This window comes from Nansenia antarctica, assembly GCF_963989245.1.
Source record: "Nansenia antarctica genome assembly, chromosome: 1".
In the NCBI taxonomy this organism is placed as follows: Eukaryota; Metazoa; Chordata; class Actinopteri; order Argentiniformes; family Microstomatidae; genus Nansenia; species Nansenia antarctica.
Window position 1 is genome coordinate 89,174,156 of NC_137674.1, and position 26,120 is coordinate 89,200,275.

The 26,120-nt window shown below is 43.0% G+C and overlaps 1 protein-coding gene across 1 annotated transcript in view; it reads left to right on the forward strand.

Moving 5' to 3' along the window:
* Positions 1-14,722: 14,722 nt before the first annotated feature.
* LOC308153814 (SR-related and CTD-associated factor 4-like) overlaps positions 14,723-26,120 on the forward strand; it is a gene marked incomplete at its 3' end in the record, with an annotated part of 73,528 nt that continues 62,130 nt past the window's right edge. Inside the window, exon 1 of the mRNA XM_080527002.1 lies at positions 14,723-14,791. Coding sequence (XP_080383128.1) covers positions 14,738-14,791 — 54 coding nt within the window. The 5' untranslated portion in view covers positions 14,723-14,737. The remainder of the gene's footprint in view (positions 14,792-26,120) is intronic.

Here is a 26,120-nt window from a genome sequence, read left to right on the forward strand (position 1 = left end):
TGGTCTTTATTGTCATTGATATAGTACCAAATAACGACATTTGGGAGGGGGGGCTCCCCTGGTGCTAGGAAAGAAAACTAAAAACAAGAAGGGAAAAGAGCTGGTTTACATAAATAAAGGCTATGTACACTGTCCACTATACTATACTATACAAATAAACACTGTGCTGTACTCTATGCTATGCTATACCTATTCTAAAATTTCCTATCTCTGAACCTTATGTACCCGAGGGTTGTCATATTGCACATAGTGTTATTGCACATTCATTTAAAGTGTCGCAGTTTGCAGGTTTGAAATGTTCACAGTTGTGTTTCAGTATTGCACTTGATTTCAATCTAGTAGCTGCCGTCTAGATTGTCCAGGGCCTAGAACCTAGGTCTTTGCTGTGTTCAGGGCCTGAATGGCCCTGGGGTAGAAGCTGAGCTTCAGTCTGTTTGTCCTTGCGAACATGGTTAAGAGTTCCATCCTGTTATGGCTCTGTGAATTACAGTAGATTTGTCCTAGGTCTAGGAGGTAAGAGATGTCCTGAAATGGCCTGTCTGGTCAGATAGTTATTTTATACACACTACTTGGTCAGAAAAGTACTGTGGTTTCTGTGCCCCCTCGTTAATCCTTCAAGCAGTAAACATCGTTGTGCATGTGAGCGCATTTGGACAGCATACATGAGGGTACATCAGGGCAAGCTGCCATTTGAATCTAAACAGTGGCAATGTTACAAACAGTTCTATTAACATCTACACAGTGGCAATGTGACAGGCTGGGGGTCAGGCAGGCGGAGTGACTAGAGAAGTCCAAATCCAGTGTCAGTTGTGGACACAGAAGCCACAAGATCATTTGCAAAATCCTGGAAGGATGTGTAGCGACCAGGTAGCTTTAACAGTTCTGAGCATGTGGCTGAAGTGGGCATCTGGACCGAGCAAACTTCAACATGAAGTACTTCTGGCAGAACACTCCACCCTACCCAGAACTTCAAAAGCTGGTTCAGTTCTTCTGATGTGGCTGCAGAAAAAAAGACACGCGTTTAACAAACTGACTATTTGACAACTGGACATCCACAGTGCCTAGAATCATCTATGAAAATAAGACGATTTTACTCAAAATATTTGGATTATAGGACCAGTTAAAACTGTCATGGACACTTCCATAACATGGGACATAGTGAGTATACTGTACTCTTGGACATGCAAGGAGTGACAAGGCCAGGTATTGACTGGTGTGAGGCATCGAGTGCTCACTGTATTTTAATACCTCTGGGACCACATTAACGCTTGACGATCTTGGAAGAAGAACCTCCACTGCCTCCGGTCTTTCCTTTAAAAGGTGAAGGACCTGACACTCCTTCAGCCCCTTCCTCAGCTGTTTCACCTGCTCCCTTCTCCGGCCAAGGACCTACAATAATAGTTATTAGAAGAAAAATATTTATAATAGTTATTAGAAGAAGAATCCACTTCTATGGCCAATGCCTTGGTTAAGGCATGAGCCTAACCTGATTACAACAGCAATCTCCAAAGGGCAATTGATTCAACAGCAAATACTGAAACCTACTGCATGGATGAGAATCTTCTCAGCCAGCCATTTCCTATTGTCAGAAGTGAGTTGGGGCAGGTCCCAGTTCAGGCACAGGTCATGCAGGGTTTGCTGTTCGTCCTCCCTGAGGTTTCTCTGGCCATCAAGCTGTGAATTACAAAACAAACAAAGCAGCACGAATCCTGTTAAAAAGTTACATGTAAATATTATCATGTTGTTACACAATCAGTTGAACCTTGATTTCAATTACTAGCAGGCACTTATCCCGAACTACATTAATGTCGTTCACCATTACAGCATTGTCGTCAAATGCAAATGATAAGCAAGGATATGGAGGGAAAATCTTTTAATAAACATGGAACTCACAATCTCAACCATTTCCTGTATGTCCATGTCTGGGCAGTCCAGACAGGACAGCTGAGTGTCGTCAAAGAGTGCCTGGCTCAGTCCAGTCAACCTGGGACCCCCGTGGATAAAAGAATGGCCAATCATTTTGCCCACAACCACAAAAAGCCCACTGTCAAGCAGGACTTTGGAAGTGGATGGCACAAAATGATTTTCCTCCCCTTCAAATAAAAGGGTCTTCCCCCCTGGTCCACCTGGAAAATGGAGTGAGATGAGAACAAGTTTCATTTATCATCCACAATAGTTTTTTATGAATAAGCACAAAACGTGCTTTTTGTCATATCTGACACCTATTTGCCATTTGTAATTTGAGGGGCTTACGAGTTTGGCAATGTATAGCTTACATATACAAAAAACTGTGCATAGTACGTTGCACAATACATTATTTTATCTGTTTGGTTGCTTATAATGGATTCTAAACGGCCTGTGTTAATTCATGTAGTCAGTAGTCATTCCCTATTTAGTTAATAATTAGGGAGAAAACCAAGTTGCTGATGCAAATGACACTGCCTTGTGTGAATACTCATGGTTAAATAAATAAATGTATCAACAGTTTATCAGTTGTGTTAATGGAACAGCACATTTAATATGGAAGTGAAAGAGGTACCTAGACTGATATCAAATCCAAATTGGAGTTTGGAGATTGTCATTGAGAAAAAGAACCGAGAAACTCCCGGCCCGACAGCTTCATCACCTAAACATTACGAAACACTTATTGTAACTGAAACAAGAGATATGTATTGTAGACTAGTAAATTAGAGATTTAGAAACTAGAGATTAAATTACATTAGACTATATGATTGATTAAATTACAGATCAAGTGAACAAACAGGGGACTGGCCCAATTCACGTTCTGCTGCTTATAGAAAGCCAAAATACTCCTCTCCTTATCTTCTGAACCGTCCTTCATGTCAAGTCTGACACGGAGGACAGGGTTGTGCTCAGCATTTCGCAGAAGATGCTGCCTGAATAAGAGTGCTGCTCTCTCAATATTCTCCTCCGTCTTCCATTCTGTGAAAACAAAACTGAATTACATTCAAAACCAGAGCTTCAAAAGTCTAAAAAGTCATGCTTTACAACAGTAACAATAGGAATTCATGCATGAATAACAATGTAGTATTACTGATTAGTATAACTATTCTTATCACATTTTATGAATTTTATACATTTTTTTCAACAGTCAAAATAGTGAAAATACCACCGCTCATCCGTGATCAGACTTAGCTGAGGTGTTCAAACAACATCACTTGATTAGCCAATGCACAAAACACCTGTGTCACACAGCTCGCAATAAACAATGATTTTTGCACAGATTTGAGTGTGTGGATGCTGCTTTTTTTTTTGCACTCAGAACAGTTAAAAAAAAAACACAAACCAATTGCAGGTTGCTCGTGGCTTATTGCTCCCTCCCCTGAGGTGTTGGGGCGCATGGAGGTTCCCCCTGAGGAGGGGGGCATGGGGGTTCCCTCTGAGGAGGAGGGGGGCATGGGGGTTCCCTCTGAGGAGGAGGGGGGCATGGCGGTTCTCCCTGAGGAGGAGGGGGGCATGGGGGTTCTCCCTGAGGAGGAGGGGGGCATGGGGGTTCTCCCTGAGGAGGAGGGGGGCATGGGGGTTCTCCCTGAGGTGGAGGGGCGCGTGGAGGTTCCCTCTGAGGTGGAGGGGGGCATGGCGGTTCTCCCTGAGGAGGAGGGGGGCATGGGGGTTCCCTCTGAGGAGGAGGGGGGCATGGGGGTTCTCCCTGAGGTGGAGGGGCGCGTGGAGGTTCCCTCTGAGGTGGAGGGGGGCATGGGGGTTTCCCTTGCGGAAGAAAGGAAGAAATGTTTAGACATTTGGTTACTACATTGAAATTACCAATACTATTGTTTCATAAATACTGGCATATGAAATAACAAAAATTTCAAACTTACAAACAACTGTCCACATGCTCATTAATAATTTAGTGTAGGAATCGTTGACCACAATATAAACAGCCCACCATGGGTCCATTACATGGTTCAACATCCATAGGCACCTAGAATTAGACAAATACAACACTGATCGAATCAGATATATGCTACAAGTTTGATACAATAACAGACAATACAGTACTGTTTTATCCTTAAATTTCACTTTGTCCCAATACTAATGGAGGTACTACTGTACAAGTCAGAAATAATCAGTGTATTACTAATTTAAATATACAGTACACGATAATATAAAGGCAAGTGTCCAACCCTCACATCAAGCACACAGACATGGGAATCAAGAAGGAATAATGTCATAACAGAGGAATCTGATGTGTTAAGAAAGCTTGCTTCACTTACAGGATCCAGATCCAGATCTTTCTGAAGGGGCCTGATATAAATAGTGGATGTTCCCAGACGACATCCACAAAGAAAGAGTGGAGTATAACCACCAGGGTTTTCGTACCTCCACGTTACCGAGGAGAGGCGCGTGCAGAGGCCGATGAGAGTGTACTCTTTTCGGATAGACATTTATGCATGCTCTCTGGGTTCGAAACATTACTTCCCGGGGTGCCAGCGGGGTGGTTGGTGGCTTAAAATGACCGTATACCGATGGTGGAGTTATCCAGCATAGTCTTGTATTTTTAGCCGCTTCATAGCCGGTGTTATTGGCAAAGACGGTGCATAATAGCGATTTTTGTGTTGTGCTTGTTGTAAATAAAAGTTCTATGATCCATTGAAATGACATTAAACTAAGATAATACGATGGTCAGCATAATTGTTCGAATCTTTATTAATAAGCTATTACAGAAACTGTAGTGACATTTTCCAAGAGCGAATGTGGTATTTAAAGATGGGTCTTCGTCGTCATCGTTGGCATCGCGAATCCTATGGCCAGAAAGGGCAGAACCTATGGCCGGAACCGGAAGGTTGTATTCCATTCCGATGTAGGTGCCATAATACCTACATCGGAATGGAATACAATGCAAATTACATCGGATTTACATGGGATATCGAAAAGCAATGCAAATGAGTACACCGACACTCGAATGGAATACACTCATGACCGAATGGAATACGCTGCGCTCAAATGTAATACACATGCTCAATGGAATACACTCGTGACCAAATGTAATACACATGCTCAATGGAATACACTCATGACCGAATGGAATACGCTGGGCTCAAATGTAATACACATTGCTTTTATTTTGGCACAAATATGCCGTATTTTTGCATTGTATTTAGTGTTACACGTGTATTGCATTCCGATGTGTGTATTGCATTCCGATGTGTGTATTGCATTTAAATATGGAATGATACACCCTCCATACGAAAAAGCCTTCGATAGCCTGGATAGGGAAGTGTTGTGGAAGCTCCTAGGTCACTATGGCCTACCCTCTAAGATCATCAACGTAATAAAAGACATATACCAGGATTCCAATGGCCGGGTGATCTGCAAGGGTAAACTGCCATCACGACAGGGGTGCGGCACGGCTGTCTCCTTTCCCCTCTGATTTTCCTCATTGCCATAGACTGGATCATGAGAAGAACAACTGAAAACCATAGGACAGGAATCCAGTGGACCCCGTTCACCCAGCTTGAGGACCTAGATTTCGCAGACGACCTCGCACTACTCTCCGAAAACCACACACACTTGCAACAGAAGACAGATAGGCTACAGACTAACAGTGACCAGCTTGGACTCAAGATCAACATCGGGAAAACTAAGACCATGAAGCAAAACCAGAAAACACATGACCCAATCACACTCAGGGGAGAGGCCATAGAGGACGTGGAGCACTTCACATACCTAGGGAGCAACATCAGCAGGGATGGAGGAGCAGACAGGGACATAGTAGCACGCATCAGCAAAGCACAAGTAGCCTTCAATATACTCAGGCCCATCTGGCTGTCCAAGCAACTCTCCAACAACACAAAGCTACGGATCTTCAATACCAATGTGAAGACTGTCCTGCTCTACGGCTCTGAAACGTGGAGGACCACCGAGGGCCTCACAAGCAAGATCCAGGTGTTTGTCAACAAATGCCTGCGGTACATCCTCAAGCTGTGGTGGCCCATCAGAATCACAAATGAAGAGCTGTGGAGAATAACAAACCAGGACAGCATAGCTACCACCATCAAAAGGAGAAAGTGGAGCTGGATAGGGCACACCCTTAGGAAGGACTCCAACAACATCACTAGACAGGCCTTGGACTACAACCCGCAATGGAAGAGGAAAGCTGGAAGGCCGAAAAACACCTGGAGACGTTCCACACTCCAAGACCTGAAGAACATCTGGGTGAGCTGGCAAGAAACAAAGGCCCAGGCCCAAAAGAGAGTGAGATGGAGAGCTCTGGTGGACGCCCTATGCCCCTCAACGGGGTGAAGAGGACTAACTAACTAACTAACTGTGTTTCCTTGCTTCCTGGTGGTTGTCTTTCTAACAGCAGACGCAGAGAAAAACACTGCAACATTCTCAATGGTAGCCATGGTGTCCCTGATGAGCGGGATGTCAGAAGACCGATGGATTGAATGCGTGGCTTCGGCAATGTGTCAATAGTGCCGGTGTAGGTACCAGATCTGCTCGGCCTGCCAGATCTGCTCGGGGTCCTGCCATTACTGATGACGACATTATGATGATGACGTGACACATTATGATTGGCTGTACGTCTGAACGCTGGTTCATCAATTTTGCATTTACATTCATGGAAGTGTGTTGTAGTGCGATAAGATAATCCGACTGTAGTCTAAAAAATAAAGAACATAGTTTTTATATTGCCAAGTTGTAAGAAACAACCCTACTCTCTGGGTAAACAATATTTTTCTTGTTCAGATATAAAACTGTTTCTTCTTATTACACTACACACCTTCATGCATTACACTCAAAGCTAGTTAGCTATGAATTTATATTACTGTACTTATTACTGATATTCTGAGTCAGGGCAAGGTAGGCCAGCTTCATGTGTCCCACCCCTTACCAAAGGAGAACAGATGCAGTACACAGCTTGTACCTTCTTCTGGACCAGCAATGACAACATTTTCAGGGTCTAGTGGGGACCCTACAGGGTCAGGATTCGCTAGACTGGGCCTGACTTCAAAAGTAAAAGACGAGACGTTGTGATCTGCCGTGGACCTGTTTCCCTTTTATTGAAGTGTATGGCTAGGGGATTCACACGCATTCATTCATTCATTCATTCATTCATTAATGAAGCTTGCACACATGGGAATGTCAAGAGCATCTCTGACCTCAGACATAAACAAATCATAATAAACATGAAGCTCAAACTCAAACAAGAAATTATCCATCAATTCCTGATGTTCTTCTTTATCGTGTGCCTCAAGCAGTTTCTTTTCAACGTCCCTTTGCTGTGTTTGTCCCATCCTAAGAAACTGAGGTTCTTTTAACTTCCCTTTCAGCCGGTGGAGGTTCTTGCTCACCCACTCAGGTCCCAGGAGCGTTCAGACGTACAGCCAATCATAATGTGTTACGTCATCATCATAATGTGTCACGTGATCACAGCCAATCCTAATGTGAAACGTCATCAGTAATGGCAGGACCCCGAGCAGATCTGGCAGGCCGAGCAGATCTGGTACCTACACCGGTAATACTCCGTTAACATGCCCACTCATAGCCCTTACTTGCCCTCTGAGATATTCAATCTCCAGACCGCACTTCTCCAATTGAGATAGGATGGCAGGCTACTGTAATAAACCCCTAAAAAACGTTATTTTGGTTGATTATTCCTCGCCTTTAATAATACCAATTGGTATTGTATTTTATATCGTTGGAAAGCCTGATTAGTCACCTTTACAACGAGGTACAACTTTTAAGGATCATGCATTTGTGGAATGAGCAACACAGCTAAACGTGTGGGTAGCGGCCCAAATTTATTTTGCCAAAATTCCCTGTATTCTTCTGTTGGTATTCACTGCCGTTTTGAGTTGCTTCTTGGTGGATTGGATGATTGCACTCTCCCACAGTAATAAGGAAAAAACAAGACATATTGGCCATTTTTACACTTTATTCATTTGACACTGTCAGGGACCTCAGTAGCGTGTGGAAGATCCATACACAGTCACAACAGCTTCTCACCTCCTCCTCATGAATGAATGAATGGTCTTTATTGTCATTGCTATAGTACAGGTACCAAACAACGAAATTTAGGAGGGGTGGCTCCCCTGGTGCTAGGAAAGAAAAAAAACAAAACAAAAAAACACAAGAAGGGAAGGAGCTAGTTTACATAAATAAAGGCTATGTACACTATCCACTATACTATACTGTACAGATAGACGACTAGGGTTGTCATATTGCACATAGTGTTATTGCACATTCATTTAAAGTGTCGCAGTTTGCAGGCTTGAAATTTACATATTTGTGCCTCAGCACTACACCTGATTTTTTCAGTCCAGCAGCTGCCATCAATCCGTCCAGACTGTCCAGGGCCCAGAACCTAGGTCTTTGCTGTGTTCAGGGCCTGGATGGCCCTGGGGTAGAAGCTGTGCTTCAGTCTGTTTGTCCTTGCGGCCATGGTCCTGTACCGCCTTTTCGAGGGCAGCCGGGCAAAGTGTTCGTACCCAGGGTGGGTTGGGTCTCTGGAGATCTTGGAGGCCTTCCTGAGACAGCGTGTGTTGTACAGCTCTTCCAGAGAGGGGAGGGGGGCGCCGGTGATCTTCTGGGCTGTTCTCACGACTCTCTGTAGTGCATTTCTCTCCGCGGTTGTGCAGCTGGAGAACCAGTTGCAGATGCCGTAGGTGAGGATGCTCTCCACTGCGCCGCGGTAGTCGGCCACCATTATCTCCTGCTTGTTGTGTTCCTTCCTGAGGACTCTCAGGAAGTAGAGCCGCTGTTGTGCCTTCTTGATGGTGGCTGCTGTGTTGTTCTTCCAGGACAGGTCATCCTGTATGTGCACCCCCAGGAATCGGAGGGCTGAGACTCTCTCCACGCTCTCTCCGTCGATGAGCAGGGGCTGGACCTCAGACTTTTTCCTCCTGAAGTCCACGATGATTTCATGGGTCTTTGACTTGTTCAGCAGCAGGTTGTTAACCTTGCACAGCTTGCTCAGTTGCTCTACCTCATCCCTGTACGCCGCCTCGTCCCCCCCCGAGATGCAGCCCACCACGGTGGTGTCGTCTGCTAACTTTACGATGGAGTTGCTGGGGTGGACGGGGGTGAAGTCGTAGGTGTAGAGGTTGTAGAGGATGGGGCTTAGCACGCAGCCCTGGGGGGACCCAGTGCTGAGTCTGAGGGCTGTGGAGGTGTGGGAGCCCACCCGCACCCTCTGGGGGTGGTCGGTCAGGAAGTCCTTGATCCATGTCCTTGATCCATGCACATTGATCCATGCACATATAGAGTGTGATAGACCCAGGTCTAGTAGTTTGGTCACTAGCCTGTCTGGAAGGATGGTGTTGAAGGCAGAGCTGAAGTCCACGAAGAGCAGTCTCGCGTAGCTGTTTCCCTTCTCCAGGTGGGATAGAGTGGCGTGGAGAGTCGTCGCTATGGCGTCCTCTGTGGACCTGTGGGCTCTGTAGGCGAACTGGTATGGATCCAGGTTGGGCGAGAGGCGTGTGAGTATGTGGGCCCGGACTAGTTTCTCGAAGCACTTCATGATGATTGGTGTGAGTGCCACCGGGCGGTAGTCGTTTAGGCAGCTCACCGTGCTTTTCTTCGGGACTGGGATGATAGTTGAGGTTTTCAGGCAGGGTGGGATGGTGGCCTGGGACAGGGACTGGTTAAAGATGTTGGTGAAAACCCCGGCCAGCTGGTCGGCGCAGTCTCTCAGCACCCGTCACAGGACGCCATCCGGCCCCGAGGCTTTCCTGGGGTCCACCGCCTTCAGTACGCGTCTCACCTCATGCTCTGTGAGGGTGAGGCTGCTGAGAGCTGGAGAGAGTGGTGTTTGTGTTCCGGTTACCTCCGTTCGCCCCTCGTCGAACCGGGCGTAGAAGGTGTTCAGCTTTCCCGCCAGCAGGGGGTCGTCCTCTGCGGCTGTGAGCCTGTTGGCTCTGAAGTTTGTCATCTGCTGAACCCCCTGCCAGATCCGCCTGGAGTCGTTGCTCAGGAGGCATTCCTCAATCTTCTCTCTGTGCTCTGCCTTGGCCGCTTTGATGCCGCGCTTTAGGTTGGCCCTGGTGGAGCTGTACAGCGGTGTGCGCTTCCCTGCGAAGAAGGCGTTGTCCCTCTCGTTGATCAGTTTTTGGACCTTCCCAGTCATCCATGGCTTCGTGTTGGGGTAGACCCGGACCCGTTTGTCCACGGTGACTGAGTTGGTGCAGTTCACTATGTGGTTCAGAACCGACGACGTGTACTGTTCCAGGTCCTCATGCTCATATTCCTGCCATAGGGTGTCATTTAGGCAGATCTGCAGTGGAGCGGACCCTTCTGGCCATGTTCTGACAGTCTTAGTGGTGATGGGAGCACTTTTCCCCATTGTAGTGTATGCAGGAATCAGTGACACATGGTCAGACATGCCTAGATGAGCTAGCGGACTAGCCTTGTAAGCACGTTTGATGTTGGTGTATACCTTATCCAGTGTTTTTTCTCCTCTCGTTGCACAATTCACATGCTGATAGAACTTGGGTAGTACTGCCTTCAGGTCGACATGATTAAAGTCCCCCGCTATGATGTGAATAGCCTGTGGATCAGTGCTTTGTTGGCTACTAATGACTTCATATAGTCGCGCCAATGCTACTTTGCTGTCTGCGCTAGGCGCTATATACACACATGTAATTAGCACCGCGTTAAACTCCCTAGGGAGGTATGTGGGTCGGCATTTAACAGTCAAGTATTCCAGGTCTGGGGAGCAGTGGCTACTTACAGTTTTCGTGTTTAAGCACCAGCTGTCCTTCGTAGATATAATGAGGCCGCCTCCGCGGGTCTTCTCACTAAGCAGCGTTCGGTCAGCGCGGTGCAACGTACGCCCCTCCAAGCTAACAGTAGTGTCCACAATGTTGTCATTTAGCCAGGTTTCGGTCAGAATAATCACACAGCTATCCCCCACGATGTTGTTTTTGGCCACCTGTAGTCTCAGTTCATCCATCTTGTTCGTCAGGGATCTGACGTTAGAGAGGAAAATGCTTGGCAAAGCTGGTTTGTTTGGGCTTCTCCTCAGCCTTGCTAGCAGGCCTCCCCGGCGGCCTCGCCGTTTCCTACGGTCTCGCCGCCGGCGTTTCCGCCTCAGGGAGGGGACTGTGAACCAGAGCTCTCCCGGTAGCCTGGCGATGTCCTTGTCAATTCTGTATTGCTCCAGGAAATCCGCCGTGACTATCTTGTCGTTTTGCGTGCCGACTTCTAATAAGTCGAGCCTGCTGTAGGTACTATATACATAACTGTTCCCTATAAGTACTAAAAAAAAAGTGAACATACAAATGTTCTTAAAAACACAATGAAACACCAGTGTGGTAGCCCCCCGAGCTGCGGCGACTAAGCGCGCGGCCATCTTGGAACATACCAGCGTCATGTCCAGGGGTTGTACTAACTTGTACATTAAGCCGCCTCACGCTACGGAAACAGGAGATAGGCTCCTTCCCTATGGGCCATTAGGCTCGAGAACCATCGGTTCTCAAGGCTACTTACTTATGTGGTCTTGACTACCTGTCCACTTTCTCACCTGGTTCTTGCTCTCTCTCTCTCTGGTGTGCCGACACCATCCTGCTCTCTCTCCTTCTCTCCCTCTCTATCCTCCTCTCTCCCTTTTGCTGTCAACCAAAAGGCAAACATAACAACCAGAGTATTTATAATCTAATAAGAGGTATACATTGATCCATATCAATTTATAACATAATTATAATTGAATTTTGGATTGCTGTGGGCAATGCAGTCAGATAATGTCATTTTGACATTACTCTCTCACCTGGAAAAAAAAAAATGTCCAACTATACTATACAAAACAGACATTTCAAATGCTTCAATCCACTGTCCATGTACTGTAAATATGCCATTATGGAATTACCAATGAAGCCCAATTCTAGCAGAATAAGAAAGTTCTGTTCGATAAAAAATAAATAAAAATCTTATCATGTGTAGGACCCTTAATTTCCACCTCATTTACATTTACATTTACATTTTTGGCATTTAGCAGACGCCTTATTCCAAAGCGACTTACAATCAATACATTTGAATACTAAGCATGTGAATCAGCAGACCTCACTGCTATGTTTAGCCAACTTGTGGATAGTGTACATAGCCTTTATTTATGTAAACCAGCTCCTTTCCCTTCTTGTTTTTTTTTCTTTCCTAGCACCAGGGGAGCCACCCCTCCCAAATGTCGTTGTTTGGTACCTGTACTATAGCAATGACAATAAAGACCATTCATTCATTCATTCATTCATTGAATGCCAACATGGCCATTTTGAAGTCTGTCCATCACCACAACACATAGCTAGCTAGTAGCTACATAGCTAGCTAACGTTACTCTCGCTACTATGTTATGATTAGCTAAAGCTAAATTGATGCTAACGTAGCATGCGAGCTACGAGCTAGATAACGTACAGTAGGTGCGAGCACCACAATGACAATAGGCTACCGTAGCTAGCCAGCTACATAGCTAACGTTACTAACACCAGAAGACAAGACATACAAACTGTGGTGAGCTACATTGCTTGTGTAACATTAGCTAGTAGCTATCCATTTTTCACTCATACACGGCCGGAAAAGTTAACAGAAATACAACGCTGACTTACGGTGCTATCTTGCGGCTGTCTTCACAAAGAGCTCCAGGATGCTTTCGCTTGAGGTGCTCGTTCATTGCAGATGTACTGCTGTGATAGGCCATTTCATTTCTGCACAGTTTACTTCTAATCCATTTGTTCAATTTGTTTACAGAAATAAATCCTCCTTACATTGTAAAAAACCGGAAGCCGGAAGTCCTCAGGAAGTCCTCACACACACAGACATTTACTGCTATACAACCGGATATTCACGGCGCAATTTTTTGCGACCCGGCCAGAAATAGGAGACAGCCAATTGGAGCGCTGCTACAGCTCACATGTAAGCGAAAAGTATTTGTCCTGGCATAGACTTGCAATCGACCGCCGCCCCGCGTCCTCCCCCTATGTATTTTAACAGTGAATTTTACACACACACAGATAAAATGTTTATTGTATTGGAGGATTTTTAATGAATGCTGATAGGCGCCGACAGAATATCAGCCGCATTTTGTGAATAAACAATGTTTATTTAAAATATATATATATACAAATCGCAACTAGGAAGTGAAGGTGGGGGCGGCGCCCCAGCGCCCTCTATCGGCCAGCCGCCACTGTGGTCAACCACATTATACTCACTGGATAAAAACATAAAAATCAGATGGTAAAAGAGGTAGAAAATCACACAGCTTACCACATTTGAAATCCCCTCCACTGATGTGATGTCACCTCATGAGAGTGATGTGATTGAGAAATATGGTTTTCTTTTAAAAGGGACATTAACACAGCATAACAGGGTGGTCAGTGATCGCAGGGACAAGCAATATTGTAAGCAAAACCTTAATTTTTTGTACAAAATATAAATCAGGAAAATGAAATAATAATAACATATTTGGAAATGTATATGTTTTTAATAGTTATTTTTTGGATTGAAGTTGAATGAACAACACTGGGGACATCCCAAATCCCATGCAAAATCCAATTTACATCTTTAACCAAAGCTTTTAAAATGTAGTAAACAACAACTTAGAAGCCCATATCATTGTATTCATAATAAATAACAATTGAATATACTTGAAAAACCTAATGGAATTAGTATTTGTCCAAATTTAGACAAAATACAACATGATTTAGTACTGGGGACGGAAAAGGCACCTTATAAAAAAAAATGACCCAGCTATGTGACAGGCAGCATATGTGATAGCTATGTGACAGCACATTAGCCCCTACTCCCACCCTTCACCAGAATAAAAAACAGAACATACAAAACAGAATAAAGCATATTTTCGTGTCTAATTTCGTGTTTAATTTTTCAAAACTGAACAAAATAATACAAAATAAGACAGTTCGTGTTGGGGGTTACCCCATGTTCCTCTTTCCCCCCCAAAAATGTTATTTGAAATCGTTTCACGCATGCGTAGTATACAACCTCTGGCTCAGGGTTGCCAGATGGGGCGGGTTCCCGCCGAATGGGCTACTTTTGATCACACTGGGCTGGATAAAAAAAGCATTTGGGCGGTCTGGCTGGATAAATAGCATTCATTCATTATTATTATTATTATTATTATTATTATTATTATTATTATTATTATTATTATTATTATTATTAGTAGTAGTAGTAGTAGTAGTAGTAGTAGTAGTAGTAGTAGTAGTAGTAGTAGTAGTAGTAGTAGTAGTAGTAGTAGTAGTAGTAGTAGTAGTAGTAGTAGTAGTAGTAGTAGTAGTAGTAGTAGTAGTAGTAGTAGTAGTAGTAGTAGTAGTAGTAGTAGTAGTAGTAGTAGTAGTAGTAGTAGTAGTAGTATTATTATTATTATTATTATTATTATTATTATTATTATTATTATTATTATTATTATTATTATTATTATTATTATTATAGGTTTGGGCTGGATAAATAGCATTGAGGCGATATCAAAATGTCAGTGCCTGAAAGTTGCAAAATGCGTGAATTTAAAACACACACCCTAGTAGCTAGTTTTACATAGAGTTTAGGGGCAGGAGATGGGCACCTGCCCCATAGGAATTATCGGTTTTCTGACTATAGGTTTTGGGCTGGTGGTTTTTAGACTGTGGTTAGGCTGGAAATTGTCAATCCCGTCTGGCAACCCTGGCCCTCTCTTTCCGGTTTACTCTCTGGTCCTGAGATCCGAGGCTTCTCTGGGTCAAGTTAACCACATAATAAACCCTAATAACCACGATATTATGGTCTTCAAATAATGTCGGTACCACAACGGTTGATTATGGATGCCGTTAAAGCTTTCGACTCGGAGGTAAGTCGTGGAACAGAAGTCTAAAGAAGCTAGCTATGGTGTTTTGACGGTGATTAAGATAACCTGGCCTGTAATGGCCGAACTGTCACAGCAGCTTGTCTGTTGGAGCTTAGCATAGCACAGCATAGCATATGTATTACATAGCTTAGCATAGCATAGCATATGTATTACATAGCTTAGCATAGCACAGCATAGCATATGTATTACATAGCTTAGCACAGCATAGCATATGTATTACATAGCTTAGCATAGCATAGCATAGATACCGCGGTGGTCCAGCTAGCGAAGGCGGTTTATTTGGGATTCCTACTCATCTTCTTGACAGCCGGTGTTACCCTTTGCTTTACAACTCATTAGAGCTGCCACATTTGGTTTGTTTAGTGATAAATGACGTTAATCTTTGTTTGTGTGGTCAGAGTAGGTTGTGTTGTTGTAAACCAGCTCATCTGGTTTCCCTGTGGCTAGCCGCCTCCCTCCTGGCTATAAACCAAGGCTGCGTTCGTAAATTCGCTTTGAAAATCTGATCAGCACTCATGGGACGCCTCTTGTCCAATCAAATTACTTGGTCGCTCCTTGACGTCGAACCCAGTGTGCGCTCCGGCTCTGTCAGAGTGAATTTACGAACGCAGCCCAAGTCAGGTGTTGGCTAGCAACAACAACATGTGGAGAACGCTTGTTGCGTTTTAACATGCAAATACGACTGTATGTCTTAGCCATACGTATATGGCATCAGCCTTTTCAGTCAGAATTCATAAATAATAATAATAATAATAATAATAGCCCATAACTGTATACCTCTAAACTATACTGATGTTTACAATACTACCTCTGCACATACTGTATATTACATAGTTACCTATCACTACCATTCTTGTTCTATCTATATCATGCCCTTATATCACTATTTGCACTTCTGGTTGGATGCTAAACTGCATTTCGTTCTATTGTACTTGTACTCTGCGATGACAATAAAGTTGAATCTAATCTAATATAGGATAGCTATAGATTTATAGTGGCCTCTAGAGATGCTCCGATCAGGGGTTTTGGTGCCGATCACCGATCACTGGAATCAGTGATCTGCCGATCCGATATCACCGATCACCGATCACAGCGTCGAAAATGGCAATTGAAGCATTCTATTTATTGTGTAGCATTATTTATGTTTTTAATTATTCTTAACACCATTGACATTGTATATTAAGTATTTAAATGAAATTAGGAGATGAGAAAGTATCATGAATTGACGACCATCTGTTTTATTGAATTCACAACCACCTGTAGCTTACTTTAGGAAAAACAAATAAAATGTGAAAATAAAAATCATAATAAATAAAATGTACACTGTCACATCAAATGTGCAACATTCCACTCGAATGAGAGGAACTAGGGGCTCTTAGAGAACTTGGAGCTTATACTGTAACTGTAGCTTTCCTGAGGAACAATAAACATACCCAAACTAAACTGCAACATAAACGGCTATAGCCAAATATAAAATACTGTTTCAACTCAGTCAGTTTCAAGTCATATTTAGGAGGAGATAAGACAGCAAGTCAGCAATAATCAATAAAACAAAAATACAAAACATTGCACCTAAGGAGATTTCAGACTCAAACCTTACTTCTTAAGCAGCATCACTGGCAGATTAGATTTGAGAAATACAAGCATCTCAGCGTTTTTGGCACTCAGCCTGTTCCTCTTATCTAAAATATGTCCTGCTATGCTGAAAAGTCACTCGCTATCTACACTTGTGCAAGGTGCACAGAGGAAGACCTAAAACTCACGCGCTAATAGTTGTTGCTATGGGCCAAGTGACTTCCTGCTCGCGGGGTCACATGACGTCGCTGAACACTACCTCCACTACGCTCGTGAAGTCGCGCTGGAACTCTGACCAGCACTCGTGGAACGCCTCTCGTCCAATCAAAGCACTCGGTCCCTTTATGACGCCGAGCCCAGTGTGCGCTTCGGCGCTCTCTGAGCGAATCGACGAACGCAGCAAATGCCGTATGATATTCGTGGTATTGAAAGACCTTGCGTGCGTTCCTCCCTGAGGTATTTCTTTTGAGCAGACATTACAAACGGCATATTTGTTGTCTCTTTCCGACACTGTGTAATATTTCCAGACTGGCGACGCCATTTTGTAAACTGATCGGTCGTGTTTGATCGGCCGTTTTGAGAACTCCGATCAAAACCGATCAAGGCCATATCGGCCGATACCGATCGGCGCCGATCAGATCGGAGCATCACTAGTGGCCTCCATTACGTATTGGTATTGAAACAGTATAGTAACTGCACACTTTACTGTACGGTTCTGGTGGGTCAGTAGTAAGAATATACCCAGGTTCTTGTTGGTCAGTAGTAAGAATATACCCAGGTTCTGGTGGGTCAGTAGTAAGAAGAATATACCCAGGTTCTGGTGGTTTCAGGTTCTGGTGGGTCAATAAGAATATACCTAGGTTCTGGTGTGTCAGTACTAAGAATATACCCATCTTCTGGTGGGTCAGTAGTAAGAATATACCCAGGTTCTGGTGGGTCAGTAAGAATATACCCAGGTTCTGGTGGGTCAGTAGTAAGAATATACCCAGGTTCTGGTGGGTCAGTAAGAATATACACCGGTTCTAGTGGGTCAGTAGTAAGAATATACCCAGGTTCTGGTGGGTCAGTAAGAATATACCCAGGTTCTGGTGGTTTCAGGTTCTGGTGGGTAGGGTTAATTCAGTACTTTTGATTTTTTTAAATGACATATATATATATAATAATAACACGGTCGACAACATTAAACAGCTTTTCACTTTTTTATTGCTGAGGCACAATATATATTAGGTAAATATACACTCAAATTAAAATAAATGAAAATAAAACTCCTGAGCCTTGGGGGGGCCATTAAGCTGGGGGTGCCTATCGTTGGTACTGATGTCGAATACGAGTACAGTACACACTTGTTCGGCAGCCCCTCAAGGACATCAGAATATTCTTAGAAAAGGGATCTAGTGAAGAGGCCTGCATAGCCCCCAGAACCAAGAAGACCAAGAGGAAATATAACTCTGATAAACTGGAGCCCTCCACCTCGTCAAAATCCAAACTATGTTGCCGCTCAGCTACTACAACTCCCCTCCCCCTCTCTGGTCCATGATGACAGGACGATTGATTTTTCAGACACAGTAGTAGGATAAGGATATATCTACATATATACATGATCTGACACAGTACCCGAATATCAAGAGATCCCCGATCATGTTGTCCTCGCAGAGACGCAGCCACACATCCGCACAACGTCATCAACAGACGCGTCGAATCCTGGAGTGCACTGTCCAATCAAAGGCTTGCGTTCGTAAACTCGCTCTGAGAGCGTCGCAGCGCACACTGGGCCCGACGTCATAAGGGGACCAAGTCATTTGATTGGACAGAAGGCATTCCACGAGTGGTGATCAGAATTCCAGAACGAGTTTACGGAACGCACCCATAAGTCGAGCGTCGCGTTACGCCAACCCGCTAGCGGAAGTTGCTATTAGCAACCTTCTCGTTATCCTTCCGTACTCGCTGCTTTCACTGAGTGGAAATTTAACAGGCGATGTGACCTCACGAGTCACCAGTTGACACCGGCGAGATAGAAAAGTACCGAAATGAGGTACCGAAATCTCCTTTGCGATTCGGTACGGGTACATACCGAATGTAAAGTAACCGGTACCTACCGGTACCAATTTTCGGTACCCAACCCTAGACAGCTGCTTCTCACTGTTGAGACAAAATGTTATAAAGAAGTGATTAATAAATAATTTAAGAAACTCACATTCATCAGCGGTTGCAAACTGTCATGGAAATTGTATAAGCACTCTCCTCATGTTTCCAGCTTACCTCAAGTCATACTGTGGTCCACATGTATACATTTCCATGGCTTTCTCATTGGAAACACAGTTTACAGCTGCAATGGCGTGGACTGTTGCCTGTGTCATGAAGTGATTAAAGCCACACGTTTACCAGTTATAGTAAAATGTAGACATCTAAGAAGGTTGTGCCATGTTGCAGGTGACAACTAAGCAAGACCTGATATGAGCAAATGGCATTATAAGATCCTACTGGATATTGACCATGAGTTAAAGTGTGACATATGTTATAATATGAAATATGTAGTCTATAAATAAATAAAAAGTGTCAGTGAATTGTCACCTCTGGCAGAAGCACATCAATGACGAATGCCACCGGATCAGCCAATGTTGTCTGTGTTTTTTTTACCACACCTGAGAGGAAGTTAACTAGTCTGTCCATTTGGTCATCATCGTCAAAGAAGATGACGCCTGTGGCCTTCTTTTTTGCCCAAAGAGACTTGACTTGTCCTGCCATGATTGCCTGCAAATATATAGTTTGTTGGGAGGATGCTCTATGTAAATGTACAATCACTACACAAATATAAAACATTTCACTTTCATTATTTATATTATGCTTAAATGTGTCACTTTACTTAGACATTTCAGTTGCAAACTCACTTCAAGATGTTGCAGTAAGCCTTTGTCCTGAGTGATGAAATCCACTAACAAGTCATTGGTCACTCTTCGTTGGTGTTGGGCTTGTTGAGCCCTTTCCTAAAATGTAATAATACAGTGCTTAACCATGTTACAATGAAAAGGTGCAGTTAAGTACTGAATGAGTCACTTTCTTTCCTTGCTTGATCATTTGCACTTCCTTACTTACCTCAAGTGTCTTGATAGAAAGTGTGGTTTCACTATCCAGGCTTCTGACATCTTTGTCCATGGTAACATCACTTTCCTAAATGGATACACACATAAGCATGACTATGTGTACAGCTGTGAATGGTGGATAGTATGTTTGTATGCAATAAATAGGGATGCTCCGATCTGGATTTTTGGGGCCGATACCGATCACCGATTTTTTTCCTCAAGATCAACCGATACCGATTTTTTTTTAAATACATAACTGTAGGCCTACTGACTGGATAGCCTACATATTTTTTGCTTTTTAGACAAAAGTTTTGATCCATTAGGCACCAAGCAAACGCAGACCCATTTTTATGGCATAGTAAAAGTCTGGCCTATCACCCAGTTAGGGCCTGAAGCCCAAGTCAGTCGATATGGCTGTATAAAAGACATCATAAACGTGGCCTTCATGGTTTACATACTGTTACGTCCTCCTATGTTTTCTGTTCAGTTATCTGTCTTCCCCAGGGAAAAAAAAAAAAAAAAAAAGGTCGGTTTTTGCGATCGGCCATTTTTGCCGATCACCGATCGAGTCATTTGGAGTGAAATCGGCCGATTTAAATCGGTGGCGATAAATCGGAGCATCCCTAGCAATAAACTTCATTCACACTAACCAATTATTTAGGAGGAAAGCTGTAAGGCCTCTTGAAGTACGCGTGGTCCTCGTCAGTGTCCAGTGGCATCTGTACAGAGTCCACCATTATTGCCAGTAGGGCTGCAACGATTAGTCGACATAATCGACGACGTCGATCATAAAAACTCGTCGACGTGGAATTTTAGTGTCGACGTATCGTATTAAAAACACACGAGCCGATAATACAGAGCCGCTCTGTTCATTTGTAATTGCAATGCACTACAGGAACTGCTGGGGGCAGTGTCACGTCTACAACTCTAGTAGCCTACTAACAGCATACGGCAAAGAAGGAGAGAGAGTATGAACCATGGCATGGCGGGGCGAGAACATGAAGATGAGCGGAGAAAAGCGAGACCTAGACTCAGCAAAGTCTGGGAATATTTTACGGACGACAAACCACACTCGTCCGTGAAATGTAATATATGTAAAACAAAACTAGCATTCCACAGCAGCACCACCGCGATGCACGAGCATCTTAAACGAAAGCACCCGGGAGCCATGCAACAATCAGCTGGGTAAGTTTTAGCTAACGTTGTTAGCCAACTGGCTAACGTTATATTGTTAGGGTCGTAATGTTTATGTTAGCTTTACTGTTACATGTTGGAAAACAACGTCTCATGGACAGGGCTGTACATGCTATGAGCGTTTGTGCTATTAATTTATTTGCCCTGTGGCACGCGTGTGACAGACAGAAGCGCTTGTATGTAACGTTACGTAGCAGGGGTTTTCCATGTTGAAGCCAGGAGAACGCGAGATGAAATGAAGTGAGGGGTGGTCGCTATTAAAATACCAGGTAGTCATGGTGGATGATCATGAATGATGCTTGATAAGTGAATGCTATTTCAATTATGTTGAGTCCACCAGCGAGCTGTCTGTAAGATAAACAGCGCCAAGCGTAGCCTACTAACGTGAGCTGTCTGTAGTCTAGCCAGCAATGCTAGCTAGCCAATCAACTAGCTCTGTGAGCAGCTGTAGCTTGGCGTAACGTTAGGTTAGATAGCTAGTTAAGCCGGATTTATGCTTCTGCGTAGCCATTTACGTGCAGCGACGCAGAGGGCTGTTTCAATTTCTACTTCTGCGTCGGTCGGTCTTGTGTCACCCTGCAATTACACCGCCACAACGCTAGTTGGCAGTGTGTTTTCAATGCCCGTGCTGTGCTTCTTCCGGTTTGTGTAGGTGTTGTTTACTTTCCTTAGCTATCGCTAATCGCTATCAGTGTGGCAATGACTACATGCTCTTGTCTCCCGCTCACTGCCCTCCATCAAAAATGGCACATCCATCGATAATATGACATTAACTACTAGGGATGCACGATATTATCGGCCCGATATTGAGGAATTAATGTTTATCGGTATCGGTATTTATTATAACATTTAGCCGATATTTAACCGATAATATGAAGCCGGAAATATTTCTGCTTCCGGTTTCCGCGCTCTGCTTCCGGTTTCCGCTCTCAGGCACGCAGTTTGTTTTGACGAGACGCGAGCGAAACATGCCTTCCCCGGTGTGGACATTCTTCACAATTTCTAAGGCAGATATTGCGTTTGCAATTTGCAATACATGTTCAACAAAAGTTCGGAGAGGAGGGCAAAGGTCTACGAGTTACAACACAACGAATCTAATAAGTCACCTGAAGAATCACCATTGCAAGCACGCTGTATGGAAGGAATATCAAGCACTCGTTGTAGCAGAACACGTTAGCCTAGCCGCGAAAAAAAAGCCATTGTGGATTTCATGAACTTACATGTAATGAATATACATGTAAACATACTGTATACTGTCTAAAGCTATGGTTAACATATACATGTAAACATGCAGTATACTGTCTAAAGCTATGGTTAACATGTACATGACATGTAAACATACAGTATACTGTCTAAAGCTATGGTTAACATGTACGACATGTAAACATACAGTATACTGTCTAAAGCTATGGTTAACATATACATGTAAACATGCAGTATACTGTCTAAAGCTATGGTTAACATGTACATGTAAACATGCAGTATACTGTCTAAAGCTATGGTTAACATGTACATGTAAACATACAGTATACTGTTTAAAGCTATGGTTAACATATACATGTAAACATACAGTATACTGTCTAAAGCTATGGTTAACATGTACATGTAAACATACAGTATACTGTCTAAAGCTATGGTTAACATGTACATGACATGTAAACATACAGTATACTGTCTAAAGCTATGGTTAACATGTACATGTAAACATACAGTATACTGTCTAAAGCTATGGTTAACATGTACATGACATGTAAACATACAGTATACTGTCTAAAGCTATGGTTAACATATACATGTAAACATACAGTATACTGTCTAAAGCTATGGTTAACATGTACATGACATGTAAACATACAGTATACTGTCTAAAGCTATGGTTAACATATACATGTAAACATACAGTATACTGTCTAAAGCTATGGTTAACATGTACATGACATGTAAACATACAGTATACTGTCTAAAGCTATGGTTAACATGTACATGTTAACCACGGCCACGAGAAGCGGGTAAATATCGGTATCGGTTGGAAAAAATGCATATCGTGCATCCCTACTGGGTTGGGCAGTGCCTAATTCGCGTCTATCGTGCACATATCAGCCTAACTTTAGATAGACACAGTGGTGTGTTAAGCATAGACACAGCACCAAAGCGAGTATTATTTAATTTATTTATTATTTATTTTGTTTCATTGAAACAGAGATTGATTATTGTATGTATTAAATGTTTTGGAAGGTCCAAATTCAAATATTTCATGAGTCATTATTTGAATTTGCAATGGGAACGTATGTTAAGCCAGAGAGACTGGACAACAGGGTGACATTCACAGGTGTGCAGACTTGAGAAGGTGAGGTACAACATGCACTGGAGCCCGCCCGCGGCCACGTGACTAATCGAAAAAATAATCGCCAGATTAGTCGACTACCAAAATAATCGTTAGTTGCAGCCCTAATTGCCAGTATGTTTTACATGAAAGGGTTAACTACTTCAAAAAGAGATCCAGGCTGGATTCAGAATGACACAGTACCACTAAACATATTGCATGTGCCATAAAGTTGCATGGAGTACCGGTATGTGTTTTAGGAGCAGTAGCCCATTCAGAAACAGGCACACGGTCATAGATACTTAGTGAGAGATGCACTGACCATGGTGTTGCTTGCATGCCTCCTTTTAAGACTTGAATAGGTCCTGAATACAGGTGGGACACTGTCGTGAAGGGTCGCTCTGCCTTCCTCACTAAAGTGAGCAAACTTCCTTCCAAATCTGAAATTAACACACATTCTCTTCACCGGAAGGTTGAATTGTAGGGCCAGGTGTTACCCCAAAGTCCTCTTGATAATAAATGTACAAATACAATTATTATTTTTGTTGCACTGCAGCATACCCTTCCAGCCCACGGTTTTCCACCAGGACAATACACCACCACCTTCTCAGGAGAGACATGTCATCCTAAAGAAAGAGCAGTTACTCAATTTGCATTCAAAGTCTTATAGCATATTGATATAATGGGTTCTTGTTTTCTTAATACTTACAATGCTGAAGTCAAAGGTAGCCTCCATGGCGAAATACCAGGCATACTGTAATGAGAAAAGACACAAAGACAAGATTACCATGTGACAGCTTATAACTCAGTGAGAAGGTAGTCACACACATCCAATGAAATGTACATGGCTGATAACTCCATAGGAAAGTGATATGAGAGGTCTGCACACATGTTCCTTAATTCAGAAAACAAGAATTAGACATAAATAGGGGGGGATATAAATAAAAATAGGGGGATAAGTAATCGGTAGACATCTGAGAATGTAGCTATTGTGAACTTTTAAATTACATTAAGTGGTTGAAGACAACGCGGCATTTTTTAGCCCTGTCGGCTGTACATCATTATCTTTGTTTTGTCACTATTTGCACTTCTGGTTATATGCATAACTGCATTTTGTTGTTGGTACTTGTACTCAGCAATGACAATAAAGTTGAATCTAATCTAATATCTGATAACGCTAAACCACATAGGATTACCCAATTAGCCAAGCCAGATGAACAAAACTACGTGCGAAACAGCCAAATGCGTAACACATGCAACAACCTAAATAATAAATACATATATGAAAACTATAACATGTTCATTAATAGGGCTGGGTATCGCCACTGATTTCCCAAAACGATTCGATTCCGATTCACCAGCTCAGTGAGCTCACGATTCGATTCGATTCACGATTCGATTCGATTCGATTCGATTCCGATTCGATCTAGTTAAAATATAATTTTTTTGCTTGAATATGAAAGAGATTCTCAGAATTAATGCTATAAATGGTTCAAGGAACCCTATAACATGTAGCATTGTTAAACATATCAATGAATTGACTCCAAAGCAGTTACATGAATGTACTTTTTATTTACATATGACTTTGCTTTTGTCCAGCTCATCTCTATCGTCACATTTTTTAAATCCAAAATGCACCCAGACATCTGACTTTAAGCCTGGTGGTGACTTGAGTGTCCCTGCCATCGCCATGTTTTTAGATTTTAGTGTTGAGACCTCACGTTGCGTGAGATATGATCAATTCTTGTAGCACGAGATCTCGTTGCGGGTTGAAGCTGCAAGCAAAAAAAAAAAAAAAAAAGATCGATCTCGGGATTTAGGAATCGATAATCGCTCATTTTAATGAAGATCGATTCTGAATCGGGAAATCGATTTTTTGAACCCAGCCCTATTCATTAATAATATTTCGAAATTCTCACCTGAGCTGCATTTGCCATTGTATTTGTAATTCTTCTTCTTCTTCTTCTTCGCGTGTTCAAATTCTGCTTCCTATTCAATCTTTAAAATCTCGCCGTGCTTTTAAGATCCTTCAAAATCTCGCGGTTTCTCGCGGTTACTTCTGTGATGACGCGCTCCAACCAAATATGGTCCATCAAGCGTCCGGGTGATGCGCGTGATGTCCGCAGCTGGACCCTTCTCAATTTTTCAGAGTTTCTGAGGCAGGTAGTGCGTTTGCAATTTGCAAAACACAACGGCAAAAGTTCGGTGAACTACCGTAATAAGCCTAAAAAAGTTCAACTGTTCAAAAAGTGCAACTTCTCTGCTTTCAGAAACTGTTTGAATTGAACTTGCGAGTATCATGCTTCCTCCATTGAACGGAAAGTCCTATCTATTCCATTCAAAGTGTTTTAGCCTTCCCCCTTTCCACTGGTAATAAGGAATTGGCAAGAATAGATCGATATAAATAGATCAACATAATGCAGCACTATCATGCACAGATCAGCCTTAAAACATGTAACGTTAGATATATAACGGAGCGATGTATTTCTACGGAAAGGCTGACTGACGCGGGGCTCATACAATCTCCGCGTTTGTTATAGATACGAGTGCTCCGGTGTCTTGCTGGTAGTCAAATATATTTATTTATATATACAGAATATGGATGTTACGTGCCTGTTACCTGCCGCTTTCAGTTCTAGTAGTTTAGATCTCGCAACCAGGGAAACGCTGGCATGTGTCAAAGGGAGCAAGACGTGAATCTACCGGCATTTGACTCATGAGTGAACGGCGAAAATGGCTGGACGGCTAGGGATGGACGGTTTCCAATTATTGAAACCGAAAAACCGTCAAAGACTAAAACCGGGGTTTTCCGGTTAACCGAAAAATAAATGTAAAATGTAAAAAAAAATAACGAATAAAAAAAAAAAGAAAAAAAAAGACCGCCAATTTCAAATAATTGAGCCCTACTGCTACAATACACTCATGTCGAACACCATTAAAACACCGTAAGCACAGTCGCAACACATTTAGGCTACTTAGTTTCACAAATATAAGTGGAAAGGCAGACTTTTGTAAGCTACACCATACATGAAAACACATGAACACTTAACACACCAGCTCCGCTGATCCAGGGTGCACGCCTGCACGGAAGATCATCTCTTGGAACAGCGTCTTCATTGAATGAACTGCTTTCTCAATA